General features: G+C 32.2%; 1 protein-coding gene across 3 annotated transcripts in view; it reads left to right on the forward strand.

Annotated features, from left to right (window-relative positions):
• Positions 1-944: 944 nt before the first annotated feature.
• Positions 945-21,652, forward strand: part of LOC117117060 (DENN domain-containing protein 2A-like) — a 45,068-nt gene continuing 24,360 nt past the window's right edge. The window contains exons 1-6 of one of the 3 annotated variants that reach the window (XM_033261243.1): positions 945-1,286; positions 6,295-8,166; positions 8,267-8,377; positions 10,702-10,752; positions 17,266-17,392; positions 20,214-20,398. In XM_033261243.1, the coding sequence (XP_033117134.1) occupies positions 6,325-8,166; positions 8,267-8,377; positions 10,702-10,752; positions 17,266-17,392; positions 20,214-20,398 (2,316 nt within the window). In that variant the 5' untranslated portion in view covers positions 945-1,286; positions 6,295-6,324. Of the gene's footprint in view, positions 1,287-5,534; positions 5,665-6,294; positions 8,167-8,266; positions 8,378-10,701; positions 10,753-17,265; positions 17,393-20,213; positions 20,399-21,652 lie in introns of those variants that run through there. The other 2 variants (XM_033261244.1, XM_033261245.1) reach the window with 2 other exon arrangements.

Below are 21,652 nucleotides of genomic sequence, written 5' to 3' on the forward strand. Positions count from 1 at the left end.
TTTGTATTTCTTAATGAAGGACACATGTGCATGTCCGAAATATCCCTATGTAATTTTGTATGTACATTTTTAATTTTTTATAATTTTTGTGTTTATCTTGATATGGAGTGTCTTTTTAATAATTATTCTTAATTTTTTAATTAATATGTTTTAAATTTAATAATTATGTCTATAATATCAATTGCAACGATGTCAATTTTTGGTTTTTTACCTTTGCAGTATAATAATTTAACTAAATTTGTGGATAAGATCATTTTGATAGGTGTAGTTTTGTACCCTTTTACTGTTTATATGGTTAAATTTCTTGTTTTTGCAAATTTTCAACCAATTAACGATTTCAGTCTGCACTATTCGAGATCACTTTAAATTAAACAAAAAACAATCAAACTAACGGGCGAGTCGAATGGTCGAGCAGGTTTGTTGAGGCGGGGGTGCCACAACATAGGCCTACAGTTATAATAAATATCGGTGCTGGTCCGAACGGCACGCTCGTCTATGGCACTGGAGGAGGTGGAACAAGTCTTCTCGGATAATGACTACCGTATAGGCTCAGTGTACATATTTTCGAGATGGGTAGGGGATACACTGATGTACTGGTCCACAGCCCCTGTTGTCATGTGATGGGTTGCCAATTTGAAGAGTGATAAGGTCACTGTTTGGTATATTCTTGGTCCGGTGCCCAAAGCCGAATAAAAAAAAATATATATATATATAAAAATTTAAAAAAATTATTAAAAAAAAATTATTTATATAAAAACCAATACATAACATAAAAAAGATGTTTATTAAAGACAAATGAGCGAATTATCCTTTTTAGGAAGTGTTTCGTCCTGCTAGGTTCCCATGCGTGACCCATTAAAGCTTGACACCATATAATATTTTAAAAGAAAAAAAAAGTTTGATACGACCGCACACGGGCAACGCACTTTGCGCGACTGAGCTGTACCCATACCGGAAGTAAACGCATAATAATTGAGTAAACGTTGATGAATTGGTTGTGTTTGTGCACGTTATTCGGACGGCTGTTCATTTAATACGTTTCTCGCAAACATAGCATAGACTAAGAATGTAAGGTTTCATTTGGCAACATCTACATGTGTTTTATGGTAAAGAACATAAACATATACTTACAGTCTCAACCGTTTTGGTAACAACTTCGTCGTAATTAGGCCTAGCCTAGTTGCATAGGTAGGCCTACTCTTAACTACCAGCGACTACAATAACGGAAGCAAGTCACCCAACAATGTTTTCAAGCCGACAGGGGCCCGTGCCTGGCCCGGAAACAGGTAATCCTCAATGGAAATCAAAGGCCTAGAATATAGAGGCTAGTTTTTCGTATTAGTATTAAAATGCTATGTATCATAGGCCTACATTGCTTTACGTTGAAAATGTTATTATATCTGACTATCTACATCACCTGTCATCTGACAGGGACTAGGCCTAGATAGGAGGCCTACTGTAGTAGGCCTAGGATCTGCTAGCTACATTGCATTGTTTTTGTTGTGGCAGTCACATGCGATGTAAACAATCAACATCACTGAGACTATATTAAATAACTGCATATAAAAAAATAAATAATTGTAACAAATATTAAAAATAAAAATAAATAATGGTTAAAAATAAGGGTTTCTCGACAAAACGGCAAAAAACCAAAACGGTATGACCAAAACGGCAATGACAAAAACGGCAATAAACCAAAACGGCAATGATAAATACAAAAATGGCAACAGACCAAAACGGCAATGTCAACTACCAAAACGGCAATAGGCATAGACCGAAACGGCAAAGGAACAAAAATCAATGCCAAGACTGAAGCGCCACCGGGCGCGGGCAGCAGTTTACAATTTTCTGAATCGTTCTTGTTTTTTTTTTTTTTTTTTTTTGTTTTTTACACATCTTTTTTTTTTTTTTTTTTTTTTTTTTACACATCCATGACAAATTATTTCATTATTTTAAAGTGTTATTTCTCATTATTTTTTTTCTTTCCTGTTTTTGACTTTTGTGACGTTGTTTAGCCTCATATTATCTATATTTTAAGGTTTTAATTATTTAAATGTTCACTATTTTTATATTGTATATATTATATTGTGTTCCCCCAATCTTTCTTACTATTGAATTTATATGTTGTATTGTTGTTGTTATTATTACTATTATTATTATTATTATTATTATAATTATTATTATTATTTTTTTAATTATTATTAATGTTGTTATTCTTTAAAGTGTTTTTTTCCTTTCATGCTTTTTTTTAATACAGTACTTTTATGACATAAATTGTTTAGCCTCATTTTGTCTGTATTTTAAAGTTTTAATTATTTAAATGTTTACTGCTTTTATATTGTGATTCCCCCCTGATCTTTTTACTATTGAATTTGTATGTTATACTATTATTATTATTATTTTATTATTATTATTATTATTATTATTATTATTATTATTATTATTATTATTATTATTATTATTAATCATTGTCACTTTTATGTTTATAATTGGTTTTATGTAGTGCCACATTGGAATTGAGTTTTACTTCTTAAAGAAAACTTTCATAGACCATCCTTGCATCATCTTTTATTGTAATTTTTTTTGTCCTGCCTTGTGCGAATTTTATCTGTTTTGAACATTGTTTTGATGAATGAGAAATAAACTGAACTGAATATATTCCAAAGTAAATATTGAATCAGAATGGTCTGTTAATTTTATTTGAGTTGTATTTTTTTGTTATATTAGTAACAGCAGTTAAAATAAAACCTTCAAACCAAGGTAAATACGAGTTAACAGCACCTTAAAGTTCATGAATGAGGTGCGAAATCAAGAGGGGTTTTTAAAGGTAACGCCCATGGAATGTTACTTTCAATAAACCTTTAATTTAAAAAAAGGCGTTTTAAGCAAACTATTGTTGATTCGGTAATTCAGTTATTCACTGTGTTGCCTACTGCTTATGGTCAACTGGTTTATTGAGGGTTTTGACTTATTGCTGTTTTGGTCTTGCCGTTTTGACTTATTGCCGTTTTGGTCCATAGCTGTTTGGTTTTTTTTTGCCGTTTTGACCTGTTCCCATCAGTATACTAGTATATACTGTAGGCCTAGAGGAGGAGTGGTGTTTTGCCCTACCTGATGTGTTATTATATTTAATACTTGGTACATCCCCAAACACTTGCAAAAAGGGTCGCAAGTGATTTAGGTTGGAATTGAACCCACGACCTCCCGATTTTTTTTTTAGCAAGGGTTATCCAGGGAGGTATAAAAATACCGGCGCTAATGCACTTTTAAACCTAACCTTTAATTCTTAAGTCTGTTTTGTGAATACTTACCTGGATGAACCGATATAAGCCAGATTCCTAATGGAACTTACCTGCAAAAAATAAAGGAATCGTCTAACCCAGGCGTATATAACGCATCGACGTTATGTAACAAGTTTAAATTTCCTTTCGCCGTGGGCGAGTGTAGTGGCCTAGCCCTAAGGTTTATCGTCACTTGGAGTGTCCCTTGTGCCTAACTTGTGAAATTTTTTAAGTAAGTATATGTTGTGACTGAAAAGAACATGGAGGTGAAAAAATTGAGAATTACATGTTAGGTGTGAAAGCGCATTAGCACCAAAGTACCTCCTTGTTCTCTTTTTTGCAAGTCCTTATCCTGGCCCGGCCCCTCTCTATTTTGACTTCCTGGACCCACCACTGTTGAAGTACCATTTCTGGGCTCATGGTAATATTTATCTGTCAGGAGAAAAGAGAGCACCATATCAAGGATACCCCTCTCACATGATTAATAATTCATTGTGATCATGGAAGCAATCTTGACTTTGACTTTGTTTGGATAATACAACAATTCTGAAGTCATATTGCAGTAGCTTTATGCATTTAAAATAACTAATACAATTCAAGAAACTTTGTCAAATATTCTTCAAAATATAGAGTAAATTCTCAACATCCTCATTGTAATACCCAGTATATGCCGTAAGATACTGTATGCCTACATATTTCCCATCTCTTTCTATACAATGATGTTCCAATGTGAGTTTGAATAAAGTCATAATGGCCAGCCATCTTTGTATAGTGCATCCCGTATTTTAAAGTGATTTTGGATGAAATATGCATTTTGCAGAAACACAGTCGTAATCAGAAATTAGTCACACATTTAGCACAAGTCTACACGTATGCGTGATAACGTATTATCACAAATTCAAGGTAAAATTTATGTAAAATTTGAAAAATTGGTTTTATTAAAATATAAAAACGATCGTGCAGTACTGTAACTTGAGTCATTAGAAGGCTTATATCTCGTTCAATAATCAATTCCCTGAGAAAATTTATCTTTCTCGACCAAAAAAACTCCACAAAACAACCACACACTTCTAGAACCTAGAAGGCATGTGCGATCTTGCGTGTTTATTGTCACAACTAACCGTTGACTACCGTATGTGACTGAACCCGTACCCCCACCAGGCTCTGCCCCTGGACCCCTAGGGGCCCTGATGGGGGTACGGGTACTGGTGTACTGTGTAGTCACACATTTCAAATCTCTCAAGTTGATATCTGTAAAGTTAAATTTATAGCCAGCTTTCTATTTGCTACATTTCATTACCACTTGCTTCCTGGTTAGCATGGTGTCAGAAGTGGGGTTGTATTGCTTTGAAGATAGTTTAACATATTTTTTTAAATATTTATGGAAAAAAGTTTGTGTTTACAGTATTTTAATATTATACGCATTAAAACAGTTTAAAGTTTTAATAAAGAGAAGAAAGGAAAATGTTAGTAATGGTGTCAGCATAATTATTGATTCTACACACGTCGCGGTTTGAATAAAGTTACACTCTATCTCGTCTGCTCTCTAATTAGTTGTGCTATGTTTCATATATATACTCAATTTGCGTTACTGTTATTGTCACTAACTGAGATTTGACAATGAATGTCTTTCTGTACACCGTGGTTGATCAGTGCATAAATAAAACCACAAAAGTTCACAAGGAAGTACCTGTTAAGAAATCATTTCTGTAATAATGATAGTAATAATAACATGTACAGCTACCTTATTGTTTTGTCAGTGCACTAATACTAATATCATTAGTATACATCTTTTGAATCAGGGTTTCAATTCTCCTTGAAATATGCAACAAAAATATAATTACATGAAAATATGATAAAAAAAACAAAAATATTAAAATATCAAACCTAATTAAATGAAGTGAAATATTGTTCAACTTTGTAATAATTAAAGAGTACTGTAAAAGTAAATTTCATTTGTTTATTCCATTCCTCATTTTATCAAAAATTTTACTTGTTTATTTCATATTGACCATTAGTAAAATACCCTATTGTTTAATTCTACTCTATATTGTGATTTTCCAGATCATCAATAATAAAATGATACATGTACTAGAGTTCAGAGGAGCTTGAAGTAAGTCCCAAACCTCCATAATGTATACCAATGTATTTGATGCCAGACATGGTTTACCCTCTTCCTAAGCTACTTGACTAGAAGTGCAATACTGCCAACTCTTGTCAGGCTAGGCTAAAATGACTCATTTGTAAATGCCAATTTTTCAACTCTGTTTCTTCAAGCTATTTCTGATAAATTCAGTTTATTACTGTTGAGTACAGTAGGAACCTGTAGTGCATTTTTTTTTGAACGACTAGCAACTATAATTGTTTCCCTTTTTCTAGATTGGTAAGTAATCATGCTATCGTATCAACAAGTGAAGGATATCTCATGAACGCGTTTAAGCCATTCTTTATAAATTTTGCATTGGGTTTTATTCTCACCATAGTTTATAGGTTGACAGATTAATCTGGTTTTCTGTGGTACCTCGTTGGTGAATCATTTTTGACAGCGTTTTCAAGTATACTGCAGGTTGAGCTTTCCAAATATGGTATTATTGACAATTCCTGCTTAATTCTTGTTTATTACCCTGATGTGAATATGAAGACGAAACTTGCTAGGTGCCAGAAAATTGATTTATAGGATATTGTAGTCTATTGTATCGTCTGCAGAATATACAGTTTGGAATTCGACTTTCGTTTAATTTTTTTTGTTTAATAAAAAATGTTTACGTTACATAACACTTAAAATTTAATCTTCTGATAGTAGAAATTAAGACTTTAAATTATATTTTTTGTGAGTAACTTTTGGAAAACTTATCAATGATTATATATTTCTCTTTATTAAAGACTATAGTAGATGTTTTTAATTCATATTTTGATTCAAGATTGTCTAATCTTTAGTTTGATTTAGAGTATAATGCAGGTACAGTAATTCATTTTAGTTTGATTGCTAAACTTATTCTTTATAATCTTTCAGGCATGGTCTATCATTTGGCTTTCTCAAACAATGAGTAGGCAGAGTGCGTCTGTACCATTGACACCCAATCCTTTACATCCAAAAAACAAACATTTTGAGAAATGCACAGAGACAGTAGAATTTTCCAAATCTAGGCATTCAACGAATTGGCTACAACCGGAAATTGATGTGCGCAATCAGTCGCAGTTTGAGCCTGTGAACAATCAGAATCATAGAAAAACTGAAACAAATGGAATACACGTTAAAAGTACTCATTCTGCACTTAAAGGTGTGAGACCAAATTTTATTTTAAATGCAAATATTCAGAGGACCAATGCAATAAAACGGACATCTGGTGGAGGTTTCACTCCGAGTTCTCATCGTAAAACCGAGTCGCTGCTGCAAGTTCCACGGTATGAACGTCGTTTGCCAACTAAGAGAACAGGACTTGAATTACAAACAAGATATATAGGACAGGATCCCAGAAGGCATGAGACACGATCTGTCATTGAAAAACAAAGCCCAAGAATAAATAAAGATTTGCTGCATCCTCATTGGTCAGTAGCTGGTTTGCCCAGTGAAACATATAGAGCTATGGAGCCAAATCAACATCCTGTTAAGAGCCGACCTGAAGCACGCAATGTTCTCACACAAGTTTTGAAAAAGCGGGCTGCAGTTGAGCCGCCAAATAGGGAACAGCATAGTAGCACAAATGTACAAATGCGTTATAATAATGGTGTTGAGACTGCAAGTTCATCTGAAGATGATAAACGGAACTCGGTATTTGACCGTGTGAAAGCATTTGAGAATATCGAGAAATGCCCCAATACGAATTCAAACCGTGCTGTAAAAAATGAGCACAATGAACCAGAGGATGTCGCGCATGTGAGTTTGAACCCGCGGGTCATAAATAGTGAACCGCAAAAATTAAACTTGCATCATACTTATGAAAACCAAGACTGTAAAGAAAAAGAAGGAACAAGTCCGCAGATTGCGCCTAAACCTTCAATAAAACCTAAGAACATTCATGTTCAGAATGTTTTTCAACAGAAGAAAAAAAATATGTCATCACCTAAAGTTCATACTTATGAAGATGTTGCTGAAGACGAAAATGATCTTGAGGATGACTCAAGGTTTGCAGGAGGTGGATCGCATGAGAAACCACATTTTTCAATACCAGTACAACCTGTTAAGTTACGTGAAGGTGCCAATAAGGCTGGTAGAAGAGGACACCGTGAAAGGTCCATTGTAATTTTAGGACCAACCTGGAAAAAAGATAAAGTTGGTAAGGATGGTGATAGACCAGAAAGCAGCTGTGAATCACCTGAGTATGAAGATGTTTATGAAGGTGATGATACAGAACCTGATGTAAATAAACCAAGTAATATTGTACAGAAACCAAAGCAAAAAGATAAGAAAGCCAAAAATTTTATTGTGTATGAGGATGTATTTGTAGGGAAAACAGTAAGTGATAAGGTTATAATTGCACCCTCTGCATCTCCTTCCGCTGGTTCAAAACCTTTGCCACCCCCTAAGCCCAAGATTTTAAAGAACCCTCCATACTTTGTTCTGGAAAGAACAAGTGCAGACAATGAATCTCCGCATTCTCCCGATCTTCGGACTCAATCAAACGGTGACATGCGGCAGTCTTTATTCCAGTTTCAATCGTACAAGACACCGTACGTTTTAGCGGACACCAGTGGCATGATTGATTTGCCGTTGTCGCCGACAGGGAGACATGCAAAGAATAATCTGTATGATAAACCATTACTTTTATCTCAGCGTTCTGCAAGTGCAGAGGATATATTTCAACAGAAAGCCACTATTGAAGATGGGAGTGGTTATTCCATACCAGGGAGTCACTTATGGAGAGCACATTCGTTTACAGAACAGGTAAACAATTTTTTTTTTTATAAACTTGAAAACCCCCAAAATGTTTTCATCAATATGGAAGGCTTGCCTATTATAAAGTACAATAATTCTACATTCTTAGGGAGACGAGAAAAGTTCTAGTCCTGAAAAGACTGTTAGGTTTGTTCCACTGAAAGATGAGGAATCGACCTCTACTGGAAAGACGAAAGAAAAAAAAGGGCGTTTACAGACTGTAAGTTCAGTTCTTATAAATTTATATAATTATAATTTTACAAACTTATGAATATTGTCTTATGAATTTTATATTATATAACTATTTTTTGGACACTTGGAATGATTCTTTCGGTTACAAAAATTTGAAAGGTGGTACCACGACTTTATGCCTACAGTGTGTGGAGATTATTTTTCCCGTCAGCTATATTCATTGAGTAACTCTTATAAAAAAAAAATCTTGTTAATGCAGTGTGTCAGAACATGGTCAGAACCAAGGAAAAAACAGATCAATCTCTCTATGGTGGATAAAGATTACAAGATATGATATAAGGGGCCTATGTGAAACCTCAAGCAAATTTGATGCAAACACTTTCACACAAAGCAATGCTTGTAATATTGTTGCGAAATTGTTACATTGGCGAAAAGTTGTATGTGAATATTGGGTGTTAATAAAATTATAAGCTGTGCGGAAAGTTTAGGTGATCAAATTATTCCCAGGAAGAAAAAAACCAAGAACAACTACTTATCACTGATGGTTAAATGTCAAATTCTGGCACTGAGTTTTTCACTGACCCACACAATGGAAAGAAAGTGTTTTGTATTTTATCAAGTTATATTTTTAATTACATGACGTGTACCCACGTCATCTCTAGTCACTCCCCTGGTCAATATATATTGAAATGTTTTGTGACAAATAAATAAATAAAAAATTGTGTACCTACTGTAGGGTTCTGGTGCAAGGTATAAAATTCTTTGGATTGATGTGTTTGCTGATTTTGTTGTAAGTACAATGTAGTGTATTTGAAATGCACTGAACTTTGAGTATGATAAACACGCCAGGAGGAAATTATCACCTCTATATTCCTGACAAAAACAACATCGAAAAAAGATCTTAAAAAGTAAAAGGGAATTCTAAAACTACAGAGAAAACTGGTCAAAGATGTACTTATAATAGTTTCCATTGCTCAATGCAAGAGACAAGATGCTGTTCAGTATATAGTTGCTAACGGCCTAGGAAACTTGTCTAATAACATTTCCTGTTAATACTGTAGATGCTATTACAAGAATAGTTTAAACCTTGTGAGCAAAAAGTTAAATGTTTAACACTTTAGTATGTCCCTTTTAGGTCATGTGACGGGTATTAAGGATTTTGATTGGTCAAGTTGCATAAGTGATATCTAGGTCTCTGTGGCAGTCTGATTGTGGGATCATCAAATAGTTTCCAGTACCTGCACAGCATAACGACCTCTCTGTAATGTTCTCTTTGTACTGACCATTCATATCTACTGTATACTTCATTTTTATCATGCTTTCAGATTTTGAAAGCCATGGGCAAATTGAGATAATATTTTATTATGAAAGCTAGAATTTTAATGGCTCTCTATATTGCAATCCAACATTACATTTTCAATGCAGATGGTCCACAGGGCTGGATTTGGAGGTGGGGTCTTAGGGGGGGAGGGTGAGCTGCCCTCCCCCACCTCTTTCGGAAAGTAAAAATGAAGAAATAAAAAGAAAGAAAAAGAAATTATTGTTTGCCCAGAATGCCTCATAGATTATTTTCGGGTGTTCTGGATGGTTGCCCCTCTAAGGTATTTTTCTCCTCTCTGGATCGGCCCCTGGTCCAATACACTATTTGCATGCATTCTTTCATTGTAAGCTTCGCTGTGCATAGATATTAAAGATGTATTGTCCTTTGCTAATGTCAAAAAATTATAAAAAATAAGTTTGAAATAAACTTGCTCATTTTGTAATAACTTACAAATTATTAACGTGTGCATAGAAATTTGTGAATTAAAAAAATGTGTACCCTGATTTTTAAACCAACAAATTATAAAATAAATCCAGTGACTGGAAGTGTTTCTATCATTTTTTTCTGTAAAGTGATGGGTAGAGACATTTTTTAAAAACACTAATTTCTATGTTCAAGTTGATAACTTTATGTTACTTCAAAATGGGCAAGTTAACTTCAAAAAATATTTTTATTAATTTTTTTTTATATTTAGCATGGGACAATATATCTTTAAGAGTTCAGGACGGTATTTTTAACTGGGATCTTGCCAAGAAAATCCCTAAATTCTTTTGCCTGTGATTGGCTGTATAACATAAATACTTGTAACCAACAGTTTGATCATATCTGGTGCATGTTCAATTTTATCTATTTTTAATAATATTTAATGATTGTTGCTTGGTTTGTTTACTTACAGGTGCCATTAAAATTACTTCAAGTTAGGATGTGTTTTAAATGATTCTTCTCTCATGGAAATTCATGTTTTTGAACTCTGGAACTGAAGTAATGTTAATATGATCTCATGCTTTCCTCTCTTGATTCTCAATTTTCAGACGGAACTCATCAAGTTCAATACTCTGCAGCATGCTGGTCGTAACTCAAACGTTGGTAGACTGTGGTACCCAAGTGACCACTTTAAATCTTGCATGCATTCCAATATAATATAACTATATAGATTTAGCAGTGGGTCTTACCCATGATTTTAGAAAGGGGTGTGCTAATTGTCGGCCTATAATTATCTCACAGTTGGATTCAGTACCTTCAGCCAAATGTGAATATGCCAATTGCATTTCAAATTCTAAATTATTAATATCCTATGCCAGTACACAGTGATTTTGATTAGTAATTTGATCCTATGGCTTGTGTACACTATACAGTAGATGGCTACTCTTCTGCTAAATCCAGAATCTAATAGCATTTTGATAACTGCTGTTTTGCTAGATCTGTTGTCCTAGTAGTGGGCTGGCATTCTAACATTAGCCAAGGATCTCCCCCTAGTTTTACTGTAAGTGCCTCTGTGATGATGAAACCTCTTTGCTGTGACATCAGTGCACTAATGACAAATCAGTGTCTGCCATTAGTGAATCTTGCTATGGTTTCAATAGTAGAACAGTGGCTGCTGATAGCTGAAGCCAGAGTTGATAGCCTATGTGTGCCTTGTATGACCTACTATAAACCTACTGAACTAACTTTATTAGTATTAGAAATCTTACAAATCATAATTTTGCTTGCCTCCTGTTTTCTAAGTGCTATGTCTTTGTAACAGAATTCTAACCTCTCAAATTTACATAGCATGCCTGAATAATTATTATTACATACTGTAAGATAATGTTAAATATTGATGTTCACTTATTTTGTTTATACTGTATGAAATTAGTTACACTTTAAAAAAAATACAATATTTACAAATTCAATATCAGTAGTGTAACGCCGTAATGCCTACAATATGGGCTCTCATGTGGTGGTCCGCAGTTCCTCTCACTCTTACCCATAGGGTCCTTGATCTACCACGCTGACTTAAATTGGCCCAAAGGAGCCAGACCTTAGAGACCCCGTAAAAAGGGTCCATATTCTAAGAAAGTCACAGGGACCCTGTTCCCAGTGTTGCACCACTGTTCAATGTATCCTTGCAGTTCTGATAATTTTTAAATGATCTTAAAAAAGATTTTCAATGTCTAATCCTTATCTCTGCTTGATATTGTATTGACACTTGCACTGACACTCCTAAATTGTATGCCATGTATGCAGCACTTTAAAAGACTTATAGTAAAGCCAGGTGAAAAAAAAGTTTCTTGTTCCTTCCCTCTTTTTTCTTTAAATTAAGAAATTAAAACCTAAATTAATTAAAAAAATTTGCAGACACCTGTTTTCATATATTTACTCTAGATGTGTGCATTTCACTAGAATAGCATACTGTAGGCCTACTGTAGGCCTACTGTACATCTGCTTTGGCCTACTGTACTGACGATCAGATGCTATTACAAATAGTATTAACATCATGACTTTATCTTTAAATTTTGATGGTAATAAAAGAAGCTTTTTTACTTGGCTTAATACATATTTGCACATTGCATGATACATTATTAAAATAAAATAGTAAATTACATTATATATTTTTTACATTTTATTAGACATTTCAGTGTGATTATACTGAATATGATAATCATTCCATTCACAGTATGTGTGATTTAAAAATTAGATAACACATGTTGTAGTATTTATTGTATATATAAGTAATTTACAAAATTTTAATGAATGGAAAATTTTTTTTTTTTTTTACTATGTTTTTACAGGTTTTAAAAATCTATTTTTGATTACAGTATTTGTTGGATTGTAATATACTTATGAATTAAAATTGTATATATTCCATACATACTGATGTTTTTATTGTAACGAGAATTTAGAATTTTTATTTACTGTAAGGATTTTTTTCCACTGACTTTTCTAATGATTTGATTTTTAATCAAAGGCATACAGTAATTTCAGTGAATTCAGTTTAATAGGTTGATGTTACATTTATTTGTTTGCCGTTGTATAATGAATACAATGAAGCTTACTCTATAAGTCTAAGGTCATTTTCTAGTTACCAAGTTAAAAGCGAAAGTATCTCAGTTTCACACTGTTTCCTGCTTGTGTGTGTTCATTATTTCAGAACAGTTTTACTAGTTTAACAGTACATATTACTCTTAATAGTAATGGTGATATAGTGTATCATTGCTCTATAAAAGTTTAATAGGAAAGAACAATTTTTTTTTTTAAATTCATGGAATCACGGTTCAAAAATCGTTTTTCCCAAATAATATTCTGCGGTATGGGTGGAGAAACTCTTCAATAAACAGGAGGAATTGTAGGGTTTTGGAGTGATCATAATCTCTACACTTTAAACAACACTTTTCTACAAAACCTACTGTAGTCTTGAACTCAGTGGTGGATGTAGGAATTCAAAATAGAGAGGGGTCCATGGAGGGACTTTCACAGATGAAATTGTCTAGACCACCTCAGTCCCAACGTGATTATGGCACATCTAGATGGCCAGAAATGGTACCTCAGACTTCCATTTTAATATAATTTTATTTTTTTCTTGATTTTTTTTTTTATAATTTTGAAATATTTAGGGAGCCCTGGGCCAGCTGAGAACCCGTCCCTTAAATCTGCAACTGGAAGCTGATTAGGGTGATGAAGGGTGTAGTATAGATAGGATAAGAAGTTTGAATGAACAATTTTTTAAAAATGTTTTTAGAAAGCATAATTATTATTTTAACTTTTAATTTCTATTTGGTTTTTTTTTATATTTCTGTGTTTATGACATTTCTTTTTGTTTCTGGAAACTATACAAAAATATGCACCTCAGAACTAGCCATATGTACTAGTATTGGATAACTAAAATATTTTTGTTTTTGTTATATCTCTTTTTGTAATATACAATACAAACCATGATTATTGAATTCTTACAAATTAAATACCATAGCCACTCTAAATATAGACTTAGTGGCAAATATGTTGAGAATGTTCACCAATAAAAGTGTTTAGTTGCTTTGAGTAAACAATAGTTAAACCAACTAAACCAGTTTTTAAGGTAATAAATAAATATTATGTAAAAAGTCAAGTCTTAAAAATTTCCAGTGCTAAATAAACAATAACAAGCAACCAACTAAACCAGTTTTTAAGGAAATAAATAAATAAATATTGTATAAAAAGTCAACACATATAATACTTAAAAGTTTCTAGTGCTAAATACATGATTTGTTTTCAGTCCGAGATACTTTAAATTCTATTTATGAGCAAAAGGAAATCACCTGGAAATCAAATGTTGCAAATGCATTTAGGACTTCCTTGTACCTGTAATAATATTATCATTTCAACTGCAGCATGTAATAGAAAGTTCATTTCTGATTATGTATAATTTTATTTGTTTTGTTTATATTTATCAGTTGTCAATTGCTTTAATATTTATAACATATTGACAGTGATAAAATACATTTTAAACAAATAAAACTATGAAGTAGATAATAGTACAGTTTAAATATTTGCAGTCTTATATGAAATACTACCACTGCCTGTTTCCAACTATGAAAAAACCTTAAATCGAGGCTCTGGAGGAAAAAACATTTGTTGACATTAAATGTTGACGAAAATTTTAACGAGATACAGATTTTTGAATATATAAAAAAACGGGTGGAAAAAAGGTTGTTATGCCCCTTTTTCTCCCAGTTTTTAAATATTCAAAAATCTGTATTTCTAAACCGCTTCCGATTTTTTCGTCAAATATGCTTTTTGTGTCTTAGAAAAATGACTTGTACAACATATCACATATTCTGTCTTTAAAACAATCAATTAAAATATTGAATAACTTCTTTATAAGGTTCAATTGTTACCAAGACGATTATTGTTATTTTAGTATTTTTTAAAATAATTATTTTTAAAAATATCATTATGTGTCTGTTAATAATTGAAAAAAAAAAAACTAATTGTAATTGAAAGAAAATTACTTCTTTTAAATATGCAAATTTTAAATATTAATTTTCCTTTTTATATTTTTTAGTTTAGCAATAATATATATAAAACTATTTAAAAGCATAAATGTTGTTCCTTTAATTATTTTTTGTGTGTAAATATCTATTGTAGGTGCAATAATTAATATTTCCTGAACGTCTTGTTTGTAAAGGTCACATCTCTGAGGTCATAGTGGATGTTAATTGCTATTGATCTAAAGAAGGAAGGGTCAATTTGGGGTTTGTTCATGGGAAATGCCTACCTAGCATATTATTGAAAGTTTGAGTATGAAAAGCAAAATTCACATAGTTATGCAGTATGCTTGATCCAAATTTATACCGATTCATTAAATTTAATAGTTTTAACTATACAATCCTGCTTTATTTTAATTATATAATGACATTGTTTAAAGAGGAAGGTCACAAACATTTCTTACAAATAAGTTTGTGTTATAATGCTGACTTGAGGGAACAAAAACACATGTTTAAAAGCTGGAATGTCTTGAACAATTCATTGACGTCACAACAGGCTGTGGTTATCAGTTGAAAAGATAAGACGGAAACAAGAATTTAACCAACAGACTGCACGGCACTCACAATTATACCAGATACCTATGCAGATATTATTTTTACAGTTATATTTTGTGTTTATTTAATTAATAACCATACAGTATGTTTGCTTATGATACTATATGGCCCTTAACAACCTTTGAACACATTAACAACTCCACTTTATTTACTAGCCATTTTTAATATCACTATTTCACTTTCTGTCACTTTAAATTTTATTTTGTATTATGATATAGATTTGAACTAAATACAAACAAACATAGCAAAAAGTAGTGAATATTATAGCATTAAAAAATTTAATTTTGTTTTCAGTTGTTCTGTAAAAATGAACCTTTATGATACACGTGAAGAAATCATATTATATAAAATAATTGTACCGTTAATTGAGTTATTAAACTTACTAAATTTAGATTTTAAAAAAATTATTTAAGTAATAAAATAAAAAATAATATTTTATTTTTATGATTTTTTATTAATTGTATAGTATTATTGTTAAATCAAGTTATTTAATTTACACTGAGAATTTATAGCCCAATTTTATTACAGTAATTAATATTATATAAGACCAATGTTAATTAAAATGAACCTTTATGATACACATGAAGAAATCATATTATATAAAATAATTGTACCGTTAATTGAGTTATTAAACTTACTAAATTTAGATTTTTAAAAAATTATTTAAGTAATAAAATAAAAAATAATATTTTATTTTTATGATTTTTTATTAATTTTATAGTATTATTGTTAAATCAAGTTATTTAATTTACACTGAGAATTTATAGCCCAATTTTATTACAGTAATTAATATTATATAAGACCAATGTTAATTAAAATCAATGTAGTCTTACACAAGTTAACAAGGTCTCGGCAGCGCACGGCAGTGGAGCACAGCCTTAGCATGTGGTGGAAAGTGCTGTAGTCCAGCATGCTGCCTTTTATGGATTACCTGCGTGTAAATTGCTCATTGAGACAGCGAAGTTAATTTGACATCAGAGGGCGAGACCTCTTGAATGTCACCATCTCCTGCATCGCTGCTCATTTTATATTTGTTTTATATTTATTTTTTAATTTATTTTATTTAATTAATTTATTTTTTTTATATTTTAATTTTAATTTTTTTTAAATTTTTATTTATTTTTTATTTCTATTTTGTTTTTTTATTGTTTATTATGTTGTTGTTAAGCTCCTCGAGGTTATTAACATTAGGCCGCTACATAAATATTGATTATTTATATTACACCTTATTACAGAAAAAAACTAATATTTATCATGTACAAATATTGCATTTTGATACTGTATTTCACAATACATTAGTCAATTTTACTTATAGAAGACTGAGATTAAAAGATTACATGCCCTTGAGTAATGTTTAGCTGGAACACCTTCCAATAACTTTTTTGAAAGTTAAAGTTTATGAGGTCTTTATTGTTTCTTGTATAAAAGTTGCTGGTTATTAACTTATCATATTTCATGAGGAGCTGGAAGGTATTCTGTCTCGTGAATCAGGGAATTTTAAACACACACACATCTTGAATATTCACACTTAAAAATGGCTACAGTAGAATAAAGAAAAAATAATTGCCAATGATTTTTTTTTCTTTTATTGCAATTAATAAAATTTTAGGTTTTTATTGATATTGCTTCATTTATTTATTTCATATTAATTTTTTTGTTATTTTATTTTATTTAGAGTTTTTTTTTCTTTTGTTAATTTTTTTTTTTTTTTTTTCTTAATAGTGTACCAAATTGATATGGGTCTCTGGAAGATAAGCATGTGTTTTGATGCATAATGAAAACCACAACCATTTTAACATCTATATTTATTTGTACTTTTATTTACTATTATTAATATACAGTAGAACCCCTCCTTTGGGACACCCTTGTCAACAGGACACCCCTATTGAGGGGAACTTTTTTCAGTCCTGAAGGTGTCCCCTTAAGTAGGGGTTCTAATGTATTTATAAATCATAAATTTAGTAGTGTCATATTTTGAATAAAAGTTTTTTTATTACAAAATTGTTATACTAAACATTCACTCCATTGCTGTTACAGATTCAAAGAAGGATAAATAATGCATTCCGACGGAAGGAGAACTCGAAACACACCAGAGAAAGTACAGTGAGTGAAGACCGGTCGTCTGTGGCATCAGAAGACAGCGATGGGGATATAAACGAAGTAGGTAAGTACAGTAAAGTATGCCTGAAATTTGCTGGAAGTCAGGTACTGTAGATTAGGGGCAGATGCGTACGTTGAAAAAGGGGGAAGCATGTAAGGTAAAGAATTTCATATGTGTCTCTATGGTGAATTATAAGTTGTATGGAGGTGCAGTTAGCCTTGGTCGTGTCTAGCAAAAGATCGTACATATAAAAGGCATTGAACCTGGAATATGGGGTTTTCAGCTGGGAAGGAGTTCGTTCGTTGACAACAATTTATTTTTTGTACAGCTTTACAGTACATGTTACCAGAAGATAGTGATTGGGATATAGACGAAGGTTGTACTGAACATTTAGTGATTTAATACATTGTCATTTACAAGAAAATATAAGACATTTTACATTTTCGAACGATTGGTAATGACTTCCTCAGTTCAGGATGTGTGTCTGATATAAAATAAAAAAACTTTTCCAGAGAATTAATAAGCAAGAGGCCAAAGAAAGTATTCAAATAAGAAGATTTTGTACAAAAGTATATTCATATATTTTTGAAATTTTAAGATTCTGAAACGATTTGGTGCAGCGGGAACGGTTTGGTTTCCTAACCTTGAGGTCGGGGTTTCAATCCTTTGTTGTGTATTATTTTATTTGTCCTTGAACAAGGCACTTTCTGCATTGCTTCTCTCAAAATAACAACTTTAAATTGCTTTCACTTTTTTGGAATATCTCTCAAAAGCGATTAAATTTGCTGATTAGGTGTCAGCGTTTAGAAATATGATTTTTTATATTCTTTTACAATTCAAGAATGTATTGTTTTATGTATTGATGTGACATCCATCATAAATTGAATTTAATTGAACAAATTAAAATAATGCTTAGTTAGGCACAATTTCCTGTGGTATGATGAAATTTGACAGATTTATTTTGTTAACCGTACCAGATGTATCAATGAATTACATCCGAACATGCAGTCACCAAACTAAACCATTTTATTGCTAAAGCCAGAAAAAAATAAATTGAGATGCCTCCAATTGCTAAATCTAGTTATAGATTGCCATGGTAACTGCTTAACGTTCAGAGGAAGTTCGAGGAAGGGGAAAAGCTAATAGTTTATAAGCTCTTCACGGTTTGCCAGCAAATCTGTTGATCATCAGACATTAGAAGGCCTGTTTGGGTAAACTGGTTGCTGTCGGAGAAGAAACTCGACTTGATTGCAAAAAAATGATAATGCAATCGGTTACATCTGTCGTGTATTTTTCTAGGTTCCAGCCTAGGATTGCTCCAGGCACCCATGGAAGTTAGCATTTGTTCTTTACGGTGATAAATAGAGGTAGTTCTCCGGCTGCTGTAGGCAGTCATTTTAGTGTTTGTAAAGCCTGTGGCAGCCTTGCGATATCCTGTACCAGGAAGCAGATAACTGCAGGTTTTTTGTACTTTCGTCTGCATGTTTTTGTGTTGCAAACGGGTCAATCATAGATTTTACCCTGTATAGCATATGTCTTTGAATGTGCACTTATTGTCATCTGTAGTAATTATAAATGTTATCAAGTAAGTTTGGAATTATTTTATATTTTAAATGTTATAATTGTTCTAGTTTTATGTTACCCTGTATTATATTTATTTTTTATTATCTTTATTTTATCATGATAAAAGACTTACAAGAAATTGAGAATGAATTTCAGTTTTTGAATAAAGTTATATTATATTTTGAAAACATATTTTGAAAATAAATATTAAAAAAAATAATCTGTATTTATTATATATTAATGGCAGCAATACACCACATAGATAATTCTGAAAAGATCTGTTGTTGTTGATTGAGAATATCTCGATGCTTCGATTGAGTTGCTTCAGTCGTCTTCAGGAGAATAATATATTCAATCAAATATGTGCAAAACTTCTGTACAAATATACATGGATGGAAGATAACAAGAAAATATTTTGCTCTACTGTGTAACTCATGGTTCTACAATCATTTGCTACAGTAGGCAATGCACAATAATAAGTTTATTTGATGGCATAATATTTGTACACAGAACTCTGACACGGACAGGCTCATTAATAGTTATTGTGGCTTCTTTTACAGCCTCAGTACAGTATAGTTTATTGCTGAATAGCTATTTATACTGTATTTTTAATTTCCTCATTTCTAATCTATGCATAGCACCTACTTATTATTAAATTTAAATGTTTTTTTAGTCTGTAAATTATTTTCAGTTTAGAAAGAGGATGTAGAAGTCTTAAGGTTTTGGTAAATATGTTAAGATAGTTAAAACTATTTTAGAGCCAGCTGCGACAAGTAAATTATTTGTCTTTTTATGAAAAATGTTGAATAATACACCATCTCTGCAGTTCAAATTTTCCTAAAAAAAAAACTGTATTTTCTATGTAATAACTATTTATTGTTTTAGTGTATTTATGGTTTTGTAATAATTTAAGTTTGATATTTAAGTATGTAAGAGTCCTGATTTTATTTTTAGAAATCTGCATTTATGTGATCTTGGCAATAATGCCACATGCGTAATACACAATTTTATTAGTGATAAGATCGCTATAATTTTGGAGTATCCTTAAAATTGCTGTAAAACTCGATAAATACTGCCATATTTGTCTACAAGGATGTTGGATATTTTAGTCTCAGGGGAAAATAATTGAGTGATTTCAATAAAAATAGACCTCACAAAATGTGGCCCTTGGCTTCAAATTATCATTAAATGTAATAAATAGTAGGCTATACTGTAGTATATGAATGACACACATAAAATCATTGCTTATTACTCCTGTAAGTTGTTTTTTTTACAAATAAGGTCAATCCCTAACCCTACTCAAACTCGACATTTATTGCAGAACACAAAAAGAGGCTTACAGAAATAAGACGTAGACGTAGTCGTTCACAGTATTGTAGCGTAGACCGTATCCGCCACTATGCGCGCTACGAGAAACTCTTTGAGTACGTGGTGGTGGTCTCATTGCGGAATAACTCTGAGAAGCGACGGTTTGAACCATACGAGGTCAGACGCTTTCCACAAGAGGTGAGAGTTCAAGATGAATCATATTTTATTTGACGTCCTTGTAAGCGATTATTAAAATTATACTGTAGTACCAGCAAATCTTGGACTATCCTGTTTCTTTATATCCAGTCTTCTTTGAAAGATTTGGTAATGTTTGTTACTTCAAAGAAATACTATGGAAATGTGTACTTAATATCGTTATTGTTTTCTATGATGTAGCAGTGCAGTGTTACACTAAAAATTGCCAACTATATCATAATAATTATTTACATATTGCATGTTACTATTATTACTATTACATTATTAATTCTATTGGGGATTCCTTGACAGCCAGGTCTCTTTGAATGCTTTGCATTTCATAGATGGCTACTGAACTGCTTTGTCAACTACAATGATTTAGCCCTGAATTGGGAGATGGCAGGTCTGGTGCTTCCTGACGAAATGGTGGTTTTTCCCAACTGGGGTCCCGAGTTCCCTGACGGGGCAATGTAACCTTTTGACACTTCTCCCACTGGCGCTGCCATTGATTGAATGTTAATCTCAACACCGACAGTGTTTAAAGCCACTGTGGTATATCTCCAGATTCTAAACAGCAATTTTAAGACTTAAAATCTAGGCTTTAACATGTTCGCTGCCAGGGTCATGAGTTCGCGTCTGACAGGGTTCACTCAGGGCGCCAGGACGTGAGTTCATGTCCGCACCAGGCCTGTCTAAACATACCACCATTGTATTACACGTAAAGTCGCTGGCAGTGTTCGCCAGAACGTTTACTCTTGCCCTGGATGTTCAGGGAAAACCACTGAAGTAACGATCTAAAAATAAATACCGTATGTTTGTTCATTACAGTTGATAGGAATGATTTTCGTTATGGTGGCACCCTTTATGCCTCAGTGTATAGGATGTTACTAGGAAAAAGGGCTTGGTAGTCAATGTGTTAAACGAAGACAATATTTATATTTACAGTAATAACTGAATATTGTAAGAAGTGAATTTTTTTCACCCCAGTACAAATTAACAGAATATTACTCTATTCTGCAAAACAAGGTATAACAAAATCTTGCCTTAGCTGTGAAAATTCTAATCCTTGGAAATAGTACTAATTAATAGAATATTACTCTATTCTGCAAAACAAGGTATAAAAACAGTCTTGCCTTCTGCAAAAATTCTTATCCTTGGAAATGGTTTATTTTAAAATTCAATCTTCAATATCATAAAAAACAAGTTATTTATGAAATAATAAAACACAACACATAGCAGCCTACAGATTTTCCAAGG

This window comes from Anneissia japonica, unplaced genomic scaffold (genome assembly GCF_011630105.1).
Source record: "Anneissia japonica isolate Jap-2015-1 unplaced genomic scaffold, ASM1163010v1 scaffold288094_len592898_cov174, whole genome shotgun sequence".
Taxonomy (NCBI): Eukaryota; Metazoa; Echinodermata; class Crinoidea; order Comatulida; family Comatulidae; genus Anneissia; species Anneissia japonica.